The sequence below is a fragment of the Aphelocoma coerulescens genome, chromosome 1, assembly GCF_041296385.1.
Source record: "Aphelocoma coerulescens isolate FSJ_1873_10779 chromosome 1, UR_Acoe_1.0, whole genome shotgun sequence".
Classification (NCBI taxonomy): Eukaryota; Metazoa; Chordata; class Aves; order Passeriformes; family Corvidae; genus Aphelocoma; species Aphelocoma coerulescens.
This window is the reverse complement of record NC_091013.1, coordinates 70,382,752-70,399,702: the sequence shown is the minus strand read 5'-3', so window position 1 is coordinate 70,399,702 and position 16,951 is coordinate 70,382,752. Positions and strand designations below refer to the sequence as shown.

At 41.4% G+C, this 16,951-nt stretch overlaps 1 protein-coding gene across 2 annotated transcripts in view; it reads right to left on the bottom strand.

Moving 5' to 3' along the window:
* STARD13 (StAR related lipid transfer domain containing 13) overlaps nucleotides 1-16,951 on the bottom strand; it is a 289,013-nt gene that overhangs the window by 209,825 nt on the left and 62,237 nt on the right. Inside the window, exon 5 of one of the 2 annotated variants that reach the window (XM_069012168.1) lies at nucleotides 2,183-2,329. The exons of the other annotated variant lie outside the window; for it this stretch is intronic. Within the exon in view, the coding sequence (XP_068868269.1) occupies nucleotides 2,183-2,329 (147 nt within the window). The remainder of the gene's footprint in view (nucleotides 1-2,182; nucleotides 2,330-16,951) is intronic. 2 annotated transcript variants of the gene reach the window in all.

Below are 16,951 nucleotides of genomic sequence, written 5' to 3'. Positions count from 1 at the left end.
ATGTGTGGAACAAATTACAAGCTATAGTTAGAAATATGGTACAAATAGCATGAACTGATAGAATATAAACTACTCATACAACTTATGTGAAAACCAGACTCTTATTTTTTCCAGTGCAACTGTCATTTTGAGATCTGCAGTATCTGTTTCTTCACAGTAAATTTAAGGAGAGATTTATGAGGATCTATCTCTTCTTTGACTATAAAGTAAGACTAAAGCCACCCATTCTGAGGCTGAGGCAAATTATTCATTAATATTTAAATTAGAGCAGATGATTCTCTTGCTCTACAAATTCTTTTGCAGAAGACAGCAAATGGCATCCCATCATCAGTTCCACACCTGATTTTCCAAGACTCTTTTCTTGCTCTGATCTTGCTGGTCTCATCAGAAAGACTTTGTGTTAAGTGACCTGTACAGCTTCTGTATTGAAATTGGCTCTTGGAAGTTTAAAGGTCACTTCCAGTTTGTCAAATCAGGCTACAATAAAATGGGGATGACTCACATATTTGCCCGTCCACAGACAACTAAAATGAAGAGATCTCTCCTATTCTTTAGAGTGGGAAGAATATGTGGCCTGATAAGAGGACTGCAACTGCTCAAATACCATATTAAGCAAAACTAATTTTGGCACTGTTGTTAGAACATCCTCACACCCTAGAACAGGCTTTTGGTGGGAGGGTACGTCCCAGGGAAAAGGCTGGGATGAAAGTCCTGGCCTCTCTCTACTCAGAAGACGTCTTGCCACTAGGCTTCAGGAAGAGAAGTGCAAGCATCTGGGATGCTGGTGATGGCATCCTCCATGCAACCATTTCTGATGATGCTGTTCTTATGTATCAAAGTTCATTTGAAAATGTTGCCTATTTAGATTTTTCTGCTGTTTACATGCAACATGCCCTTCACTGAATGCTTCAGCAAAGGATTTGAAGTTGCATCCTATGATCTTCAAGGCATCATGGAAAAAGAATGATGCCTAACCAAATAATGGCTTTTACCTTAGTAGAATAGGCACAGCCATAAAATAATGGGTGTTTGGATCACTGGTTACCAGACTGTCTCACAATGGGAGGTGTTTAAATTCTGTTGGCTGGGATTTCACTTTCAGACAGAAAAGCAGACTACAATGCTACTGTATTTTGACAGAAGACATTGAGCATTCTTCTGCAAGAAGACAGAACACTGTCCCTTAACAGGAAAATTAATTACAACATTAATTTTAATTACAGTTGGGCAGAGCTGGTTCTGACTTGCTGACAAGTACAGTAAGAATGAAATGAGGAACATCCATAGCCATTCTGTTACTAACACTCTCTCTGTAGAATATGGAAATACAAACTACAAAGTGCAAGATTCTGAATGTCCCACCTAGAGAGACATGAACATTTACATTGTGATGGTCCACACAGCTGCTTAATTTAAGAATTTAATTCTACAAAATGAAGCAGCAGTGACAGCAAAAGCATTCATGAAAGATCACCTTCCACAAATTTCAAGCCAAGACTAACATTCAGAGCTGCAAATCCACAAAAATTAAGAACTGAGTTTAATCATAGCCTGAAGCAGAGAAAAAACACTTCTATTTCTCGTGCTGGTCACTCTCCATTACTTGCTTATAGAAAAAGCCTTGCTTATTCAAGAATTACTAAAATAATATAATTGCTCCTTTAATCCCATTTGCCCTCAAAAATAAAAGCTTGAGAATCTGTTTGTCATTAACTGATGACATATGTCATCACAAAATATTCTTAACTAGAGGTCTGCAGCTCTAAATCAACGATTCAAATAAAAGAAAGGAAGAAAAAAAAATATTAATTCAACTCAGTGAAGATAATGTCTCTCTTGCATTTATATCTTTAAATAAATATAACAAGTATTAATAGGCTAGCACTTAAACTAACAATATTTTACTCCGAAAAACATGCAATCAAATATCCCAAAAAACCCAAGTGCTTAATGATTTTAAGAAAATTTACAAGTATAACCCTATCACATTTCTGGTTATTTGACCATTATTTGTCTAATGAAATTAGAGATTTCATTTCATTGAGTGAAAACTTTAACTTAACCCTTATGCCTGGGCTCCTCAGCCTATTCAGAAACACAAACTGTATCTGAAAACTATGGCTTGAGGAGTGTTGTAGCTAAATGTCAGAGAACATATCATATGACACACACACATTCTTACCAGTTGCTTGTGCCTTTTAGAAGAAGGAGTACTGGAGGGAGAAGAGCCAGCACTCAGAGCTTCTTCAATATCTAAGTTCAACTGTTCCAGTTTCTTCAAAAGCCATGACATAGAGTCTGGCCATTCAGATTCTTTTTCTGGTTGGGTCTAAAAGAAATCAAACATACGTGAAGTCTTAAAATATTCCAGCTGTTTGTAACTTGAAGATGCTTATTTTCTCTTCCAGCCCCCAAGGAAAGAGCCGACCCATTCTTTCCCTGTCCTTGAGGAACATTTTTCCATTTAGAAAGCTTCAATTATCACCCCAATCCTGACGACACATATTCATAGCTGTTCTTCATACTCAAATGACTTCTGTATACCTGAACGGCTTTCTAACACCTCATCGCGGGTGACCCACTGCTATTTCAAGCTAAGCAGAACCAAGACTAAAACTAAAGTCACTTTAATGACTCCTTAAGCTACTTCTATTTTAGCATCTCTCCACTTGACTTCTTGTTGTCAACCGGAAACAGAATACTGAAAGTCATCATGCGCACTATATTATATTACTTACTATAATTCCAGACTTGTCAAATCTTGCAGCTTTCCTCTGCCCATATGGTGGAAATACTTTATTGATCACTTTGTCACTAGGATGCATCTTTTCTTTTAATCTGAAGAGCTTTACTGTATAACAAAAACTTTACACCACTGCAGCGTAATCAACAAAGATATTTTTCTTATTCCTTAGTTTCCTCAAAATCCTTTCCAGTACTGTCCTTAAACATCTTTCCATGGCAGTCCTTGTGTGTACTGCTTCATTATGCCTTGTTTTCCATATTCACATCACCTTTAATGATTCACTATAAAAACCAGTCACACTGACCTCCCTGGTATCACAGGCAGCTACTGCTCCCCAGAAGTCTCTGTCCTGAAGCTACTTCAGTTCTTTCATCTTCCTTCCTTTCACAAAAAATACATATATTTGCACAGAAGATAATTTCATAGTGAGCATGAGCAGACAAACAGTAATAATGCTTTTACATCCTGCCATAATCCTAAGAGCATCATACCAACACTCCTCAAAACCTAGGGGAGATAGATGAATATTGTTATTACTCTTACCTGATAAATCTTTATGGTGCTTTGTTTCCTTAGGAGTGTTTCGCAAGTGGGACAGAAAGATAACTGTAATTGGCTCACTATTGTAGAAAAAAACCGTTTACAAATAGAATCCAGGAGATTCATTCCACTATTACACTGACATGTAATATTACTAATGGAATTACTCATCTTCTCCACAGTAACTATGGTCCCAAATAATCAGATACTGAGTCCCATATTAGCAACAGATGCATGTTCCCTTCAGAGGGGCCAGTATCATCTCCATAGGTATTGTTTCAAAGCACAGAAAAATAAATATCCTAATTTTCAGTTTTCTAAATCTTTATTTGGAATTTCACAATTTTTTACAACCTCTGAGTACTTCGCCTGAAATGCTGGTCTAAGTGCTAAGCTGTACTTCAACTTTACTGCTATTAAAATTATTTAAAGACATACTTTGATTGCTTCACATTGTCTTCCCAACCATTTCCAAGTAAACTGTAGGACGTTCCACAGAAAATGAGTATCAAAAGACACTCCTCATATTGAATCCATTCTGAGTGAGACGACCTCACACAGGAAATGTGCATATTGATATATGTCCACAACACTCATTTGCAAACAAAGCAAATATTTTCCTTTGGTTATGCTTCCTCACATACTGATCTTTCCAATACTAAAGAATGCTCAAAAAAGGACTCAACAAAGACAAACACGGAAACCCACCCAAATTCCACAAACAATAATGTATAAATTCTGTGAAAATCTAATATGAATGTTCTATTTCTCAACACAGTTAAAATACAATTTATGAAAAAGGGGCTGTAAGCATATGTTTTCTTACTTACCAATAGTAAACAATTCTGAAGCAACACACAGGGAAATGAGTAAAGTGTGTTTGATTTCTGTGAGCTATGCAAGAATTGCACTTGCCAGGTGACAAGCACTGAAGGTTACATTAGAAGTTTGGATTTCTGAGTTTAATAAGAAGCAGAAGCAACTTCCACAAGTGCAAACAGACCATTTTCTGTTCCACGACAGAAAAGAGTATTTTGAGGGGTGTTAAGAGAGGTGTCCCTAATTTAGCATTCTCCATAGAAAATAGAAAGATAAAAATTCATGAAGACTTCAAATTATTTCTAAGACAATCCAAACGTATGCAACAGCACACATGCATTGAAAAATACAGTTCCATGCACAGGGAAGCACATTTTGCCTTTATCTCGAGAAATATTTACCTACTGGAACAACACCTCCAGCATTCACTAATGTTCTTCCAAACAACTGTATGAGTCAAACCCCCTTATTTTTATACATTTCTTGTTTTAATGCAACAGAACTCAAACCACAGTCATTTCTAAAAAATACAAGTCCTAAGGAGTTTCACCAAACTATAAATCTCCTAGCATTATCCATTCAGTTCTTCTTTTTTAGTTCAATAAGACTCTATATTGTGTCTATTAAGGGGATGAGGAAAAAGATGGGGTTTCATTATCCTTGAAGATAAAGCCAAATGGGCCTAGTTAACAAATGCCATTCACTAATTGGAAATTTGTCACAAAAGCGCCATTTGGAACAAATGCTGATTGGCTACGTATTTCAAAGGTTGCCTGAAATTCCTGCTAAACAGAAAAAACATGATGCTACTTACATTCAAAAATATACAGCCTGCACAGTAGGACTTCTAACCAGTGAATAAATTTTGCCTAATCCATTCATAAGGAACACAGCTCCACAGTGTTCAGCCCCAGTAACTAGTTGGACACTATCAAAGTACTCTGAGGATCTGAGTACCAGTGTTTCCTGCCCATAGCAACTGCAGAGGCAGTAAGGTCAGGGCACCTTTGGAAACTTTTGTGTCTTGCGCTGCAGAAGGAAAAAAAAATCTCACTTTAAATTATCTAGAGAATTATGGCCTGCTTTATTCATTGATTTTTTTTTTCCCTAAAAGGTTACAGGGAGAACACTTCTTTCCATATATTCTCAAGGTCTCCTTTCTTTGTTGGAGCCATAGCCATTCAGCAATGCATAGGAACACTGTTACCTTTTGAAGAAGCTTGAAAGCATAGAAACAGAAGTGCTTTACAGAAACACTTTTTACATGCTATCTTAGAACACAGAATCACAGAGAGATTTAGTTTGGAAAAGACCTTTAAGATCATCAAGTCCAAGAATTAACTCAGCACTGCCAAGTCTACCACTAAACCACCTCCCTCAGTGTCCCTACACATCTTTTAAACACCTCAAGGGATGCTGACTCCACCACTTCCCTGGGCAGCCTGTTCCAATGCTTGACAACCCTTTCAGTGAAAAAAATTTTCCTAATATCCAGTCTAAACCTCCCATGGTGCAATTTGAGACCATTTCCTCATATCCTATGCTAGAGACATGAGCAGGTGTAAAAAGTGAGACCAGAGAATCCCTTGTCAAACAAATGTTCCAAGGCAGAGCAACACTGTCTATGAAGATCATGGCATACCTTAGGCCAAGAAGAACTTATTGGCCTTGAAAGTGAACTCCTTTGCCATATAGATTTCTCAAGTCCCACATACTCATGCTAGATTAAAAAAAACCCTAATCATAAAACAAGCATCATCCTCTGTGGAAAATAGAAAATTAAGGGGTATGAACTTCCTTAAATCAGTTACAAATGCAGCTATTGTGCTTAAGATAGCTACTGTATAGAAGAACAAACCCAACTTTTTAAGATTTAGTAAGACATATTTAGCAATTAGCAAAACATAAAACTTAGTTGTATGTTGCTACTTCCTGCAGCAACCATAGCCCATTTTAGAACAGCTTAATGACTTTGTTGCAAATACACATTCATATGTCTCCTGACTCTGTATTCATTTGCATAGCTGAAATTTCATTACTACCAATAACAAATTAGAGGTAAAACAGAGTGCAAGATTATGCTCAGTCATCTAAACACTTACTTGCTCTTTTCTAACACTGAGAAGAAAATAAGTTCCAGACATTCAAAGGTTAGCGCCTTTTGGACCAAAGGCTCCTGCACATTGTTTTTCAGCTTTCAAGTGTTCTTCACTAATCTTATTCGGCAAAAACATCTCTGATAAAAGGCATATTTGTTTCAATGTTTGGTCATGAGGCTTACTGCAAGGGGCATAATAGCTGCCAGCAAATCTAAATTTAAACTGAAAGAATGTGGCAGAAATGAACAAGTCCATATAGAACACTCAGGGGTCAGGGTTAACCCCGCTAACAGACTTCATCCTATACTGGAAGTAGAAAGGCTTTCCAAGAGAAGGGTTATGAGAAAATTACACAACTCTAAATTTATCTGATAATTTGTGGCTTTCACTTCGTTACTTCAATAGGTCCAATTGTTCTGGTAATTAGTGTATTGTACAACTTTGGGTAGTAAATCAGTAATCTCCAAGTAAAAAATACCAATGCTATTTAACCCTCCTCCCTATTAAATCTGCTCAGATAAAAATTCTCTCTGATGTACAGTCTAGATCTGTAAATAATGATTTTGTGGAACAATTTCAGGGACCAAATATTATATTCTGCTCTTGCTGCACTGATGGGGATTCTCTGTTCTTAAAAGAATCTCTGTGTAAAAGAAGGTCTCTCAGCTGCTGATGGCTTTGCCTACAGGGACCGGGGGAGTAAGCCAGATTGATTCCCTATGCAAAATCCTTCATATAAAAAAAGTGTTTAGAATACAAAGGACTCTTTCATTCAAAAAATAAATTTATGTGTGCCCTCTATACTGAAGATAAAATATTTCAAAGGGAATTTCCCTTCATATGCCACTACAGTGTTGCTTAAATATTTACAAAGCTGTTGGATGGACAACTAACTTGTGGCACCTTCATCCTGGAAAGCAGGTGAGTAAACTCAGCAGTTAGCAACCTGTTCACTTCTAAGAACTGTATGGCTATATATCTGAAATTATCAAGGAGGTCTCTTCAACCTCTCGAGTCAGCAGGCAAGGCCATGCACATAGGTTTCTGGGAAAATGAAAGCTCTTCAGGGATAGCACATAAAATTCAGAGCAATCCGGATCCTTCTGATCCACAAAATATTCACCTATGATGAGCTATAAGGACCTTAGCAGTTTTCCAGAAGAAAAGCTACAGAAATACTAACATGAAGTTATGTGTTAATCTCTTTTAAAGGAAACACCATTTCCAAATGAATCCTTTTCCCCTAAACTTATTATATTTACATTTCTTAAATATACCTGTGTACGGAGCTTTGATTTCCTTCCTGTCCAGCCACTTTCTTTTTGGTGCTTTCCTGCCTGAGGGCTGCTGCCACAAGCTACTGATTTCTTCAGATAAGTTTTCAGAAGTGACACAAGCCATACCTGTATGAATGATGAAACCTTCTGTGTTTGATGCTCTAGAGCAAACGAAACTGAATTTTAAACACACTTAAGGTTGTTTCTGGCTTTTTCTACATTTCCCCTTACAGCGGCCCCACAAAATTCCCTTATTTTTCTTTCACTAAGCTCAACCGTGCATTTCTATGGTTTTATGTGTCTGTATTTAAGCACACCACTGTGTCTTTGAACAGTGAATACAGTAAAATATAAAAAATACTGTGGAAATACTAACTTCAAGATACAGTACAATAAGGATATATGCTTGGGTTTTTTAAATGATTAATAGGTGCACAACCTGTTAGGGAGAAAAAGGAACCCAAAGAAGTGGTACTATGAGAAAATAATGTAATATAACCCTTACTTCATTATATGTATTTGACTACTTGACATTTCAAAGTCAAAGTCAAAGCAGCTCAGAAATGGACTAAATTATTTTTTATAACTGCTTTTATTCTTTCAGACAGTAAATTGGCAAATTTGACCTTTACTTTGTATTCAACACATTGATCTTGCACAGTGGTAATGTCCATCGTACGAAAGAAAACAAAATTCTGAAGTCCTGTCTCTTTTAAGGATTCTTGCATCAGTTTTTAAGGAGTGTTGCTCTGAGCTAGGCAGGACAGGACAGAACCCGTTTTAGCAATGGAATCTTCCAAATACTATGTTTATGGAAAACTTCCCAGATGAAGAAACCTAAGCTAATTCCTAGGACTGAAGGCCACAAGCTGCATCAGCATGGTGTTTCACCCAAGACAAAAGAGAAATTGGAAGAGGAGAAGAAAGGAATTTAGTTGAAGAAAAGGTTTGGAGCAAAATGTTTTGGAAAACAGTTGCACACCACTGCAGAAGTTTTAAAGTACAGTAGCTCAGACAGTCTAATATGAAAATTCTGTTGCAGCTTCATTTTGTTTCCAGTAAAAGCAACTAGTTTTGTACTGGACTTCTCATTAAGAAAACCAACGACAACTTAAAATGGCACCTCATTGGTTTTAACATCAAATTATAATTTGGGTTTGCTTCAATTATTAAATTTTCCAGATTCTCAATGCCTACAGCATCTCCACCTTCCAACAAATTATGATGTCAAGCAACACCAAATTTCACAAACAGGCTGTTTGTCAAGCCTGTACTGATGACACATGCTACAGAACTGGCACCCGAATGGCCAGACAGGCTGTCTTAATTGACATCTGCTTCTATTTCAGCATATGAATTATCCTCTCGGGTTACCCTACCTTCAGCTGCTTCACAACAGATGCTGGCTCATCATTTATCTATTCTACCATTTCCACCACCTTTGTGAGGTGAAGGAAGTGAACTGCACTTCTAGTTTCCCAAACACCTGCAGCAGTCAAATTCCTCACACTGTCCATGTTCATTTGGTTTGGCACCATCTGCAACAGTGCTTGCACCTGCACATCACAGTTAGTGACAATGTATGCCAAAATAGTTTACACACACAGGTATTAAGATACAAGTAACTTCTTCACAGAAAATTACTAATTGCAAAATCCACACTAACCATGACTCCTCTGGAAAATGTAACCAACTTGTGTCTGTTCACAGCAGGTATCTCCCTGCAGTGCTTCCTGACTAATAAATGCTAGGTTTCAGACTGGGTTCTACGACACTGAGGGATCTCACACACTAAATCCACAAAAAGTTACAGACCAGAATATGTAATTTACAGATCCTTCTCCTCAGTGTGGTTAGTTACACCTTTTGAGACTGGGTAGGACTTAATCAGTTTTCCTAAATAAGAGTTCTCTCTTTAAAAAACATTGTGGTTAGAGCTGCCCAGGATGTGTAAGAGCTGGGCTCAGATTCACCTTTGGCCTGATATCTTTTATGTGCATTAGAGGGAAGGGGATGTACTTCTGAGTGACAGAGAAGAACCAGAAGATACCGACACTCTAGAAAACCACAGGGAAATACCTGTAAATCATCCCAAAGGAATTAGGGAGGGTTCCTCCCAAAAGGTGGTGCAGCCCATAGCCCAGCTGAAATGCCTCTATGCTTATGCACACGACATGGGAAATAAGCAAGAGGAGTTGGAAAACACAATGCAATTAGAAAACTGTGACCTATCAGGGAAAGATGCTGGGACAGAACTGTAGTCAAAGGCTATGAGCTTTAAAAAAGAGATGTACAGGTGAAGAGGGACAGGGGTTTTGTGCTCTATGTAAAGGAAGGAATAGATTGTGAAGAGGTGCCTCTGAAAACCAGCCACAAACAGGCTGAGAGCCTGTGGGTAAAAAAATCAAAGACAGGACCAACAAAGGACACTTGTGGTGGGGGTCTGATCAGGGGGAGACCAAGCCTCCTGCTTCAGATACAGGAAGCATCACATCAGCTCTCATCCTAGTGGAGGACTTTCACCACCCAGGCATCTGCTGGGAAAGCAACACAGCTAGCTGTAAGAAATCCAGGAGAATCCTTGGGTGCATTGAGGACAACTTCCTGGTCCAGGTATTGGACAAACCAACCAGATGAGAAGCACTACTGGACCTGGTGCTCACCACTGTGGATGAGCTCATTAAAGGGGTTAAGACCGGAGGTGATCCAGGCTGCTGTGACCATGCCCTCGTTGTGAGCTGACAGAATCAATTAGCTTGGAAAAGACCCTCAGTTCACTGAGTCCAACCTACAATTGAACACCACCATGTCTACCAGACATTAGCACTGATTGCCACATTCAGTCTTTTGTCAAAGCCTTCCTGTTCATGATCTTGAGGAACACGGGCCTGGTGAGGAGCCAAGCCAGGGCCATTAATTTGAAAAAAAGGACACCAGTAGTTAAAGTAACATGAACTAGAAAACAGTAATTACAGATAAAAATTTTAACCGAAAATGATTCTGTGACCCATGAAACATTCTGGAGATCTTATGGAAGGTAAAGCAATTTTGGGAAGGTTTTTCACGTTGGGAAAAAGCCTTCAAAAGTGCTAGGGGAAAGCCACCAATGAGCTTATCTAAAGCATGAAGCACTGGAGCCTCATGAGAGGAAGCACTCGTGCCTTACTTTTGCTGCTGGACCCAGAATGAAGCGACCTGTGTGGCGTGTCCCCATTTGGAACAGGGGCAGCACTACTTCCCCTGGAGCAATAGGAGCCAACATGGGTGCCCTCCTCCCCTCCCCTGCCAGGCTCCAGCTGTGAAACAGCACAGGTAATTTATTCCACTGTTGGCTGGGGTTTTGTCTAGTTTTTATTGGTAAAGCAATACAAATTGTTTAATACAGCAGTTGAATTAAGCAAGGCTTTGTCTGCTGCCTTCGCACACTGGCAGCCACGGTGATCAGTCACAACTGTCAGAGCTCACTTGGACACAAGTTGGTGCTCAGTGTGTGGGCACTGAAAGGCACCGAGAGCTGGGAATCAATCCCTCTGCTGGCACCAGGGCTGCCTGGCAATCCAACACACAAGCTGAGTCATTTCTTCTAAAAATACCAGTGTCAGTGTTTCCTTGAAGGACTCTGGAGCAGATTCTAAAGATTAAGATGGTAAAGACAGAGATCTCACAATATCTGGCAATTTTCTAATCGTAAAGAAAGAGACACCAAGTGCCAGCATACTTTTATTTAAAAATCTTTTGTAGGTAACTATAACTTTAACACTTTATCTTAAAATAGCCACATTCCTGTTTTCAGTTACTGGAATTTTAAAAATTCTTATCTACAGTGAAAGAATTTCCAAGAAAACTGGTACTACAGAACGTCTCCAAGTACTTGGAACTTCAGTTATTTTCAAAGTAAGCTGCTTCTTTGGTACATACATTACACACAAAAACATAACTCATAAAAGCACTGTTGATAATACAAAACCAGTAAAATCACAGCAATACTATCATCATATTTATGACAAGCTACCAAACAAAAACCTCAAACCCATTGAGGATGATTAAAAGAATGCTCTTTCTAAAATTCACAAGAATTCATGGAGTTTTGTCAAATCTGACATTGTTCCCTGCCCAAGTTCTTACGATGCTCTAATGAGAAGATGTATTAATGTTCGTAAGCCACTTGGATACAGAAATCTGAAATTAATGGAACAAATAAAGAGCAAAAGGCACCTTCTGGAATTCAAGGGTACTTAAGGACAAAGATGAGAAAGCTTGGCAGAAGGGATGCTATTTTTAGCAGCTAAGGATAGGTGGTGATGGGACAATGGACGGAACATGAATTTATGAGAGGACAAGAGAATAGATAATAATTGAAATAATGTAAACCTTCTAAATTATATCCTGAACCAATTTTCATCAAGCTAACAATGAAGAGAGAGCATTAATCCCGGGCCCAGATAAGTAATTAGGCATGATTCCCAGATCTCCACTGGAAGTTTGACACCCAAGTATCCAGGTTTAACCACTGGGCTATTCCCTCAGTATTATTCAAAAACTATTTAGATGCCATCTATGCACTTGCTGTAAGTATTTAAGGATGCTTGAACGCATTTTAAAAATCCGTTTAAAAAACTGTTGAAATTTCTAGAACAACAAAATTAACAAAAATTATGTAGCTCATATTGCTAACATTATTTCAAAAACTTGTATAATGCAAAGATTGTGTTTTTCTCAAAGAAATGCAACTACAGTTGCTAAAACATTCCAGTATTATCTCAGATTACTTAAATTAATGATAACTTACACTTATCTGTTAAATAACAAAATAAAATTATGACAAGTAATAGCTCATGTGTAAGGTGTACAAGAGATTCATCCAAGTTTCCCCATATTACTGTGAGGGTGGTGAGACACTGGAACAAGTTGCCAGAGAAGTTGTGGGTGCTCCATCCCTGGAAGTGTTCAAGGCCAGATCAGACGGAGCTCTGAGCAACCTGGTCTAGTGTACAGTGTCCCTGCCCACGGCAGCAGTGTTGGAACCAGATGATCATTAAGGTCCCTTCCAATCCAAACCATCCTATAATTTTATTATATCCATGTAGTTCCACAAAATTCTTGTGGTTGTCCCAAAATAATATGCACCTGCAAATTTACAAACACCTTGGTATCTTCACACCAAATGACAGCTGACACATGCTTTAAATATTCTATGACATGTGCACTAAAAACGTCATGTAAGATTTGCAAAGAAACCGAATTTTCACAACAGCAGCTCTTGCAGCAGCAGCAGGGAACCTCGCTGGGACTGGAGACAGTAGCACCATCCCACGAAAGGCTGCACAAAGGCTTCTTCCTCCAAAAGTCAGAGGAGAAAGAACAAAGAAAAGGTTTCTCCAATCAAAAATGAATGAGTGAGCATTAGGACCTGCAGGCCACCAGATTTTCTCAGATCCCTCCAAATAACGAGTACTTTACAAAAAACAAAACTCCAAAACCAAACAAACAGACAAACAAAAACAAAACCAAAAAAACCCCAAAACAAGAGTGTTGCTTTTCCCGATCCTTCTCTGGGGGAAGCATAATCTCACAAAAAAAACGAAAACCGAAAAACAAGAAACTCCCCCGAAAACAACCCCACGAATCGTTTCCACACGCTCGTGCTCAAGGCCACAGCATTCCGGGCCCCGGGGCAGGGCGGGGGCCAGCACGTACCGCCGAGCGGGGCCGCGGCAGGGCGGGCTCGGGGCACGTTTGGGGCACAGGCGCCTCTCTCGCCGCCGCTGCGGCCCCGGAGCCGGGCCCTGAGGCAGAGCGGGGGAGCGGGACCGGAGCGGGGCCAGGGCGGGCGGAGGGGCAGGAGCGGAAGGCGCGGCGGAGGCGCTGAGGGGCGGCCGCGCCTTCCCGCCCTCCCCGCCAACAATGGCGGCGCCCGCGCGCACCCAACGGTCCCCGGCCCGACCCCGCCCTCTCCAGGGGCTCTCGCGCGGCCGGGGGGTGTGGGGGGGGGAGGGGAGGGGCGGGGCTCGTGCCCGGGCCAGCGCCCCGAGGTGCGCGCGCAGCGCCTCCCCCCTTCCCTTTCCGCTCGCGCCGCTGTGACGTCACCGGGCGGGGCGGAGCCGGGGCGGGGGGGGCGGGGGCGGTGGCCGCCGCCGGCTCGCGGGGTGGCAGCGCCACCTGGCGGGCGGCGCCGCGGCGGCCGAGGGGGCGCTCTAGCGGGCAGGGAAGGGAGCGCGCCCACGCCGGGCAGGGGCGGCGGGAGCTGCCGGGGCAGCGCTCCGGGACACGGCCGTGCCTCGCTCCCGGCGCCGCGCTGGCATCCGGCCGTGCTTCGCCATCTGCCCCCGCACCGGGAGGCGCCGCCCGCATGGGCTCTGTGAGGAGAAAAGCCGCTGCCAGCGGGGAGCGGCTCCTGCAGGGGGCGAGGCTGAGCCCCGGAGCCGCCGCCCGCCTGCCCGTGGGAGCGATCGGCCCGCCCCGTTACCTTCAGGGGCGCAGCGGCCCCAGGGACGGGGACGAGGGAACGCCGGAGTGCCCGGGCCCTGAGGGGCTTCCGAGCTGGCCCTGCTTCAGGCTTGCCCCGAGAGCCTCCCCCGTGGTGTGGAAATTCTCCCAGCCGGGTCTGGCTTTGCCCTTCCAATAAATGACTTTTCCATAGGGCCCTGCCTCAGGTTCTCCGTATGTCAGAGCACTTCAGCTAGAAGGACCTGCCTCATGCCTTGGCTGGGCGTGCGGAGGCTGCTGCTGCTTTGGCTGCACAGCTAAGCAGAGACACACAAGGCTTAAAAGCAATCTAAAGACAAGCAGATCTTTCACTTCTGGGCTCCTCAGTGCAAGAGAGACACAGACCTCCTGGAGCGGGTCCAGCGGAAGGCTGCAAGGGACTGGAGCATCTCTCTTCAGCGGAGGATTGCAAAATGTATCAAGGGACTGGAGCATCTCTCTTACAAGGAAAGGCTGAGGGAGCTGGGCCTGTTCAGCCTCGAGAAGAGACAGCTGAGAGGGGACCTAATCAATGTCTATGAGTATCTGAAGGGAGGTGTCAGAGGACGGACCAGGCTCTGCTCCGTGCTGCCAAGCAATAGGACAAGAGGCAAGGGGCAGAAACCGATGCACAGGAAGTTGCACCTGAACATGCGGGAGGACTTCTTTACTGTGTGGGTCACCCAGCACTGGAACAGATTGCCCAGAGGGCTTGTGGGGTGTCCCTCACCGGAGATATTTTCAGAAATATTTCTGCAATTGCATACACTGAACAAAAGTTCCTTCTTTAATGTTCAAGGCTACAGCTGCTACCATAAAAGCATTGCACTTAAAACTGGCTAACTGCACCTCTAAATAGCTACACACACTTCTGAAAATTAAATCTGTAATTTTCTGCATGGAAAATCTGCCCCTCTGTCGTAGCTGACAGATGTCAGAGTAAATTGTGCTCAGTTGAGACTGATTCTATTCGACTTCAGGAATATAATTGTGTGAAATCTGAGGTATGAATAGATTGCCTTGATTTCAATAGTTTCATGAATAATAGGAACTGCATAGATAATCTGAGACAGTAATCAGTGCAAAATGTGCCCAAATTCTCAAGGCTAGGCAGCCCTGGCTGTCAGAAGCACATAATTCTGAAATTATTTGTGTTTGAACCATTTGATTGTATCACAGTTTGCCTTGGGTCAGTTGATGACTTTTGTTAGTTGTGAGACAGCCTGAATTCAACTCTGATATTTGAGCGCGAAAGGAGACTTCCAGACAAGAGAGAAAATTCTCCAAACTTCTAGACAAGAGAAGAATGTCTAAAATTAAGCATTTCTGAAAACACTAAAGATTTGCTTATTTCATTTGACATATAAAAATGAGTCTGAGTTGGCAGATTTGGACAATCTCGTCTTTTATCTTTCTTGGTGATGGAAAAGGGGCTTTTTTTTTCTTCAAAGTCCATTACATTTTGGGCATGAAATGGAAGGATATGGGTAGGGAGGAAGAATAGAAATCCTGGATGCTTCAAGTCAAAGTCAGGCTGTAATTGCAGTTCCTTTCATTACAGAGAGTGAAGCCTGGCAAAGCATCAGATCCAGATGTGGAGGATCAGCCTACTAATGTTGACATCATGACACTCAGGAGAAGCTGGTAGAGCAGAGAATCAAGGCTTTGAAGCATGAATTTGGATCACGTTACAGCAAACAGCTCTAGGTGCTGGGGAAACCTAATTTTGATTGTGGTTCTTTGTCGTCTGGGTCAATACAAATGAGAATAAATGTAACTCCCAACTTCTATTCCTCTGTAATAGATAAAACTAAAACATTTTGGATGACATCAATCAAAGCATTTTTAAATACCTTTTAAAAATCAGTTCTCTTGTGTTTTCCTTCTGGATAGTCTAGTTTTCTAGTTTGATTTACTTTTTGTAATAGACCTTTCCTAACTGTTCATTATAGGAATTTATAGCTTTAATTAACTGCTAAATGTACATATTTTTCCAACTTTTCTCCATTATATTTTAAGGGTACTTATAGATAAAGCAATTAGACTTTTAAATAATTCTTTCATATTTTCTTTTTTCTTTTTTTCCTTGGTGTTTTAAGAGAACAAAATCATAGCGTTCTGGCTTTGTGTTGCTCAGCTGCTGTTACGTTTCTCCCACAACTTTTGAAAAGTTCAGATACCTTCAAGCCAGTTTAAAAGACGGGAAGGAATATCAGGTTTAATCAAAATTGTGACTGTTCAAGAGACAAAAGTGATGACCCACTATAAAACCAAGGATAACAGCCAGTATAATTTCTGAGTAGCTGCTGATGAATTTATGTGTGCTAATTGGCCAGGCAGTGAAAAGGTACCACAGCTAAAGCACATATTGATCATCCCTTGCTGAAGTCATGGAGGGGGCCTGGGGACATTCTGGGGGAAGGGAAAGAAAGAAGACATAGGCAGTGTTGGGAAAATAGTGGGAAGTAGAAACTGGAGATAATGCAAGAACAGGAGAGAACTGGAGTATGATGGAAAGCAGTGAGAGGTGTGGAATAGTTTGGGAAGCAAGAGGTGCTGAAAGGGGTGAGGTAGGAGGCATTAATTCTGCAGAATGTCAGGGTGGTAATCTTAAATCTGAAAAGCATTTTGGAACGATTAATTAGTTTTCTGAGATAATCATCCTGGGGTGATTAGGTGAAGTCTGTAGAAACAGTAGGACAATAAATTTCCACTTCCTATCCTGAGATGCTTGATTTTATAAATGACTTTTTTTCCCTCATGAAGGGCAGTTGGTCTCTGATCGAGAAACTGAAGAAAAATACATTACAAAGGTTGTTCAGAGCTTATTTGCTGATTTTATAGGATTTGTGTCACTCATCCCGCATGCTCTTTTATTTTTTCATAAGCAGCAAAGGAGTTTCTCAACAGCTTCCGTTTAGGTGTCAGCCCTGCCAGGTTGCTCCTTGCAGAGCACTCAGGGAGTGCAGTGAATTCATTAGATGCCTGTCTCTAGTGGCCAAGGA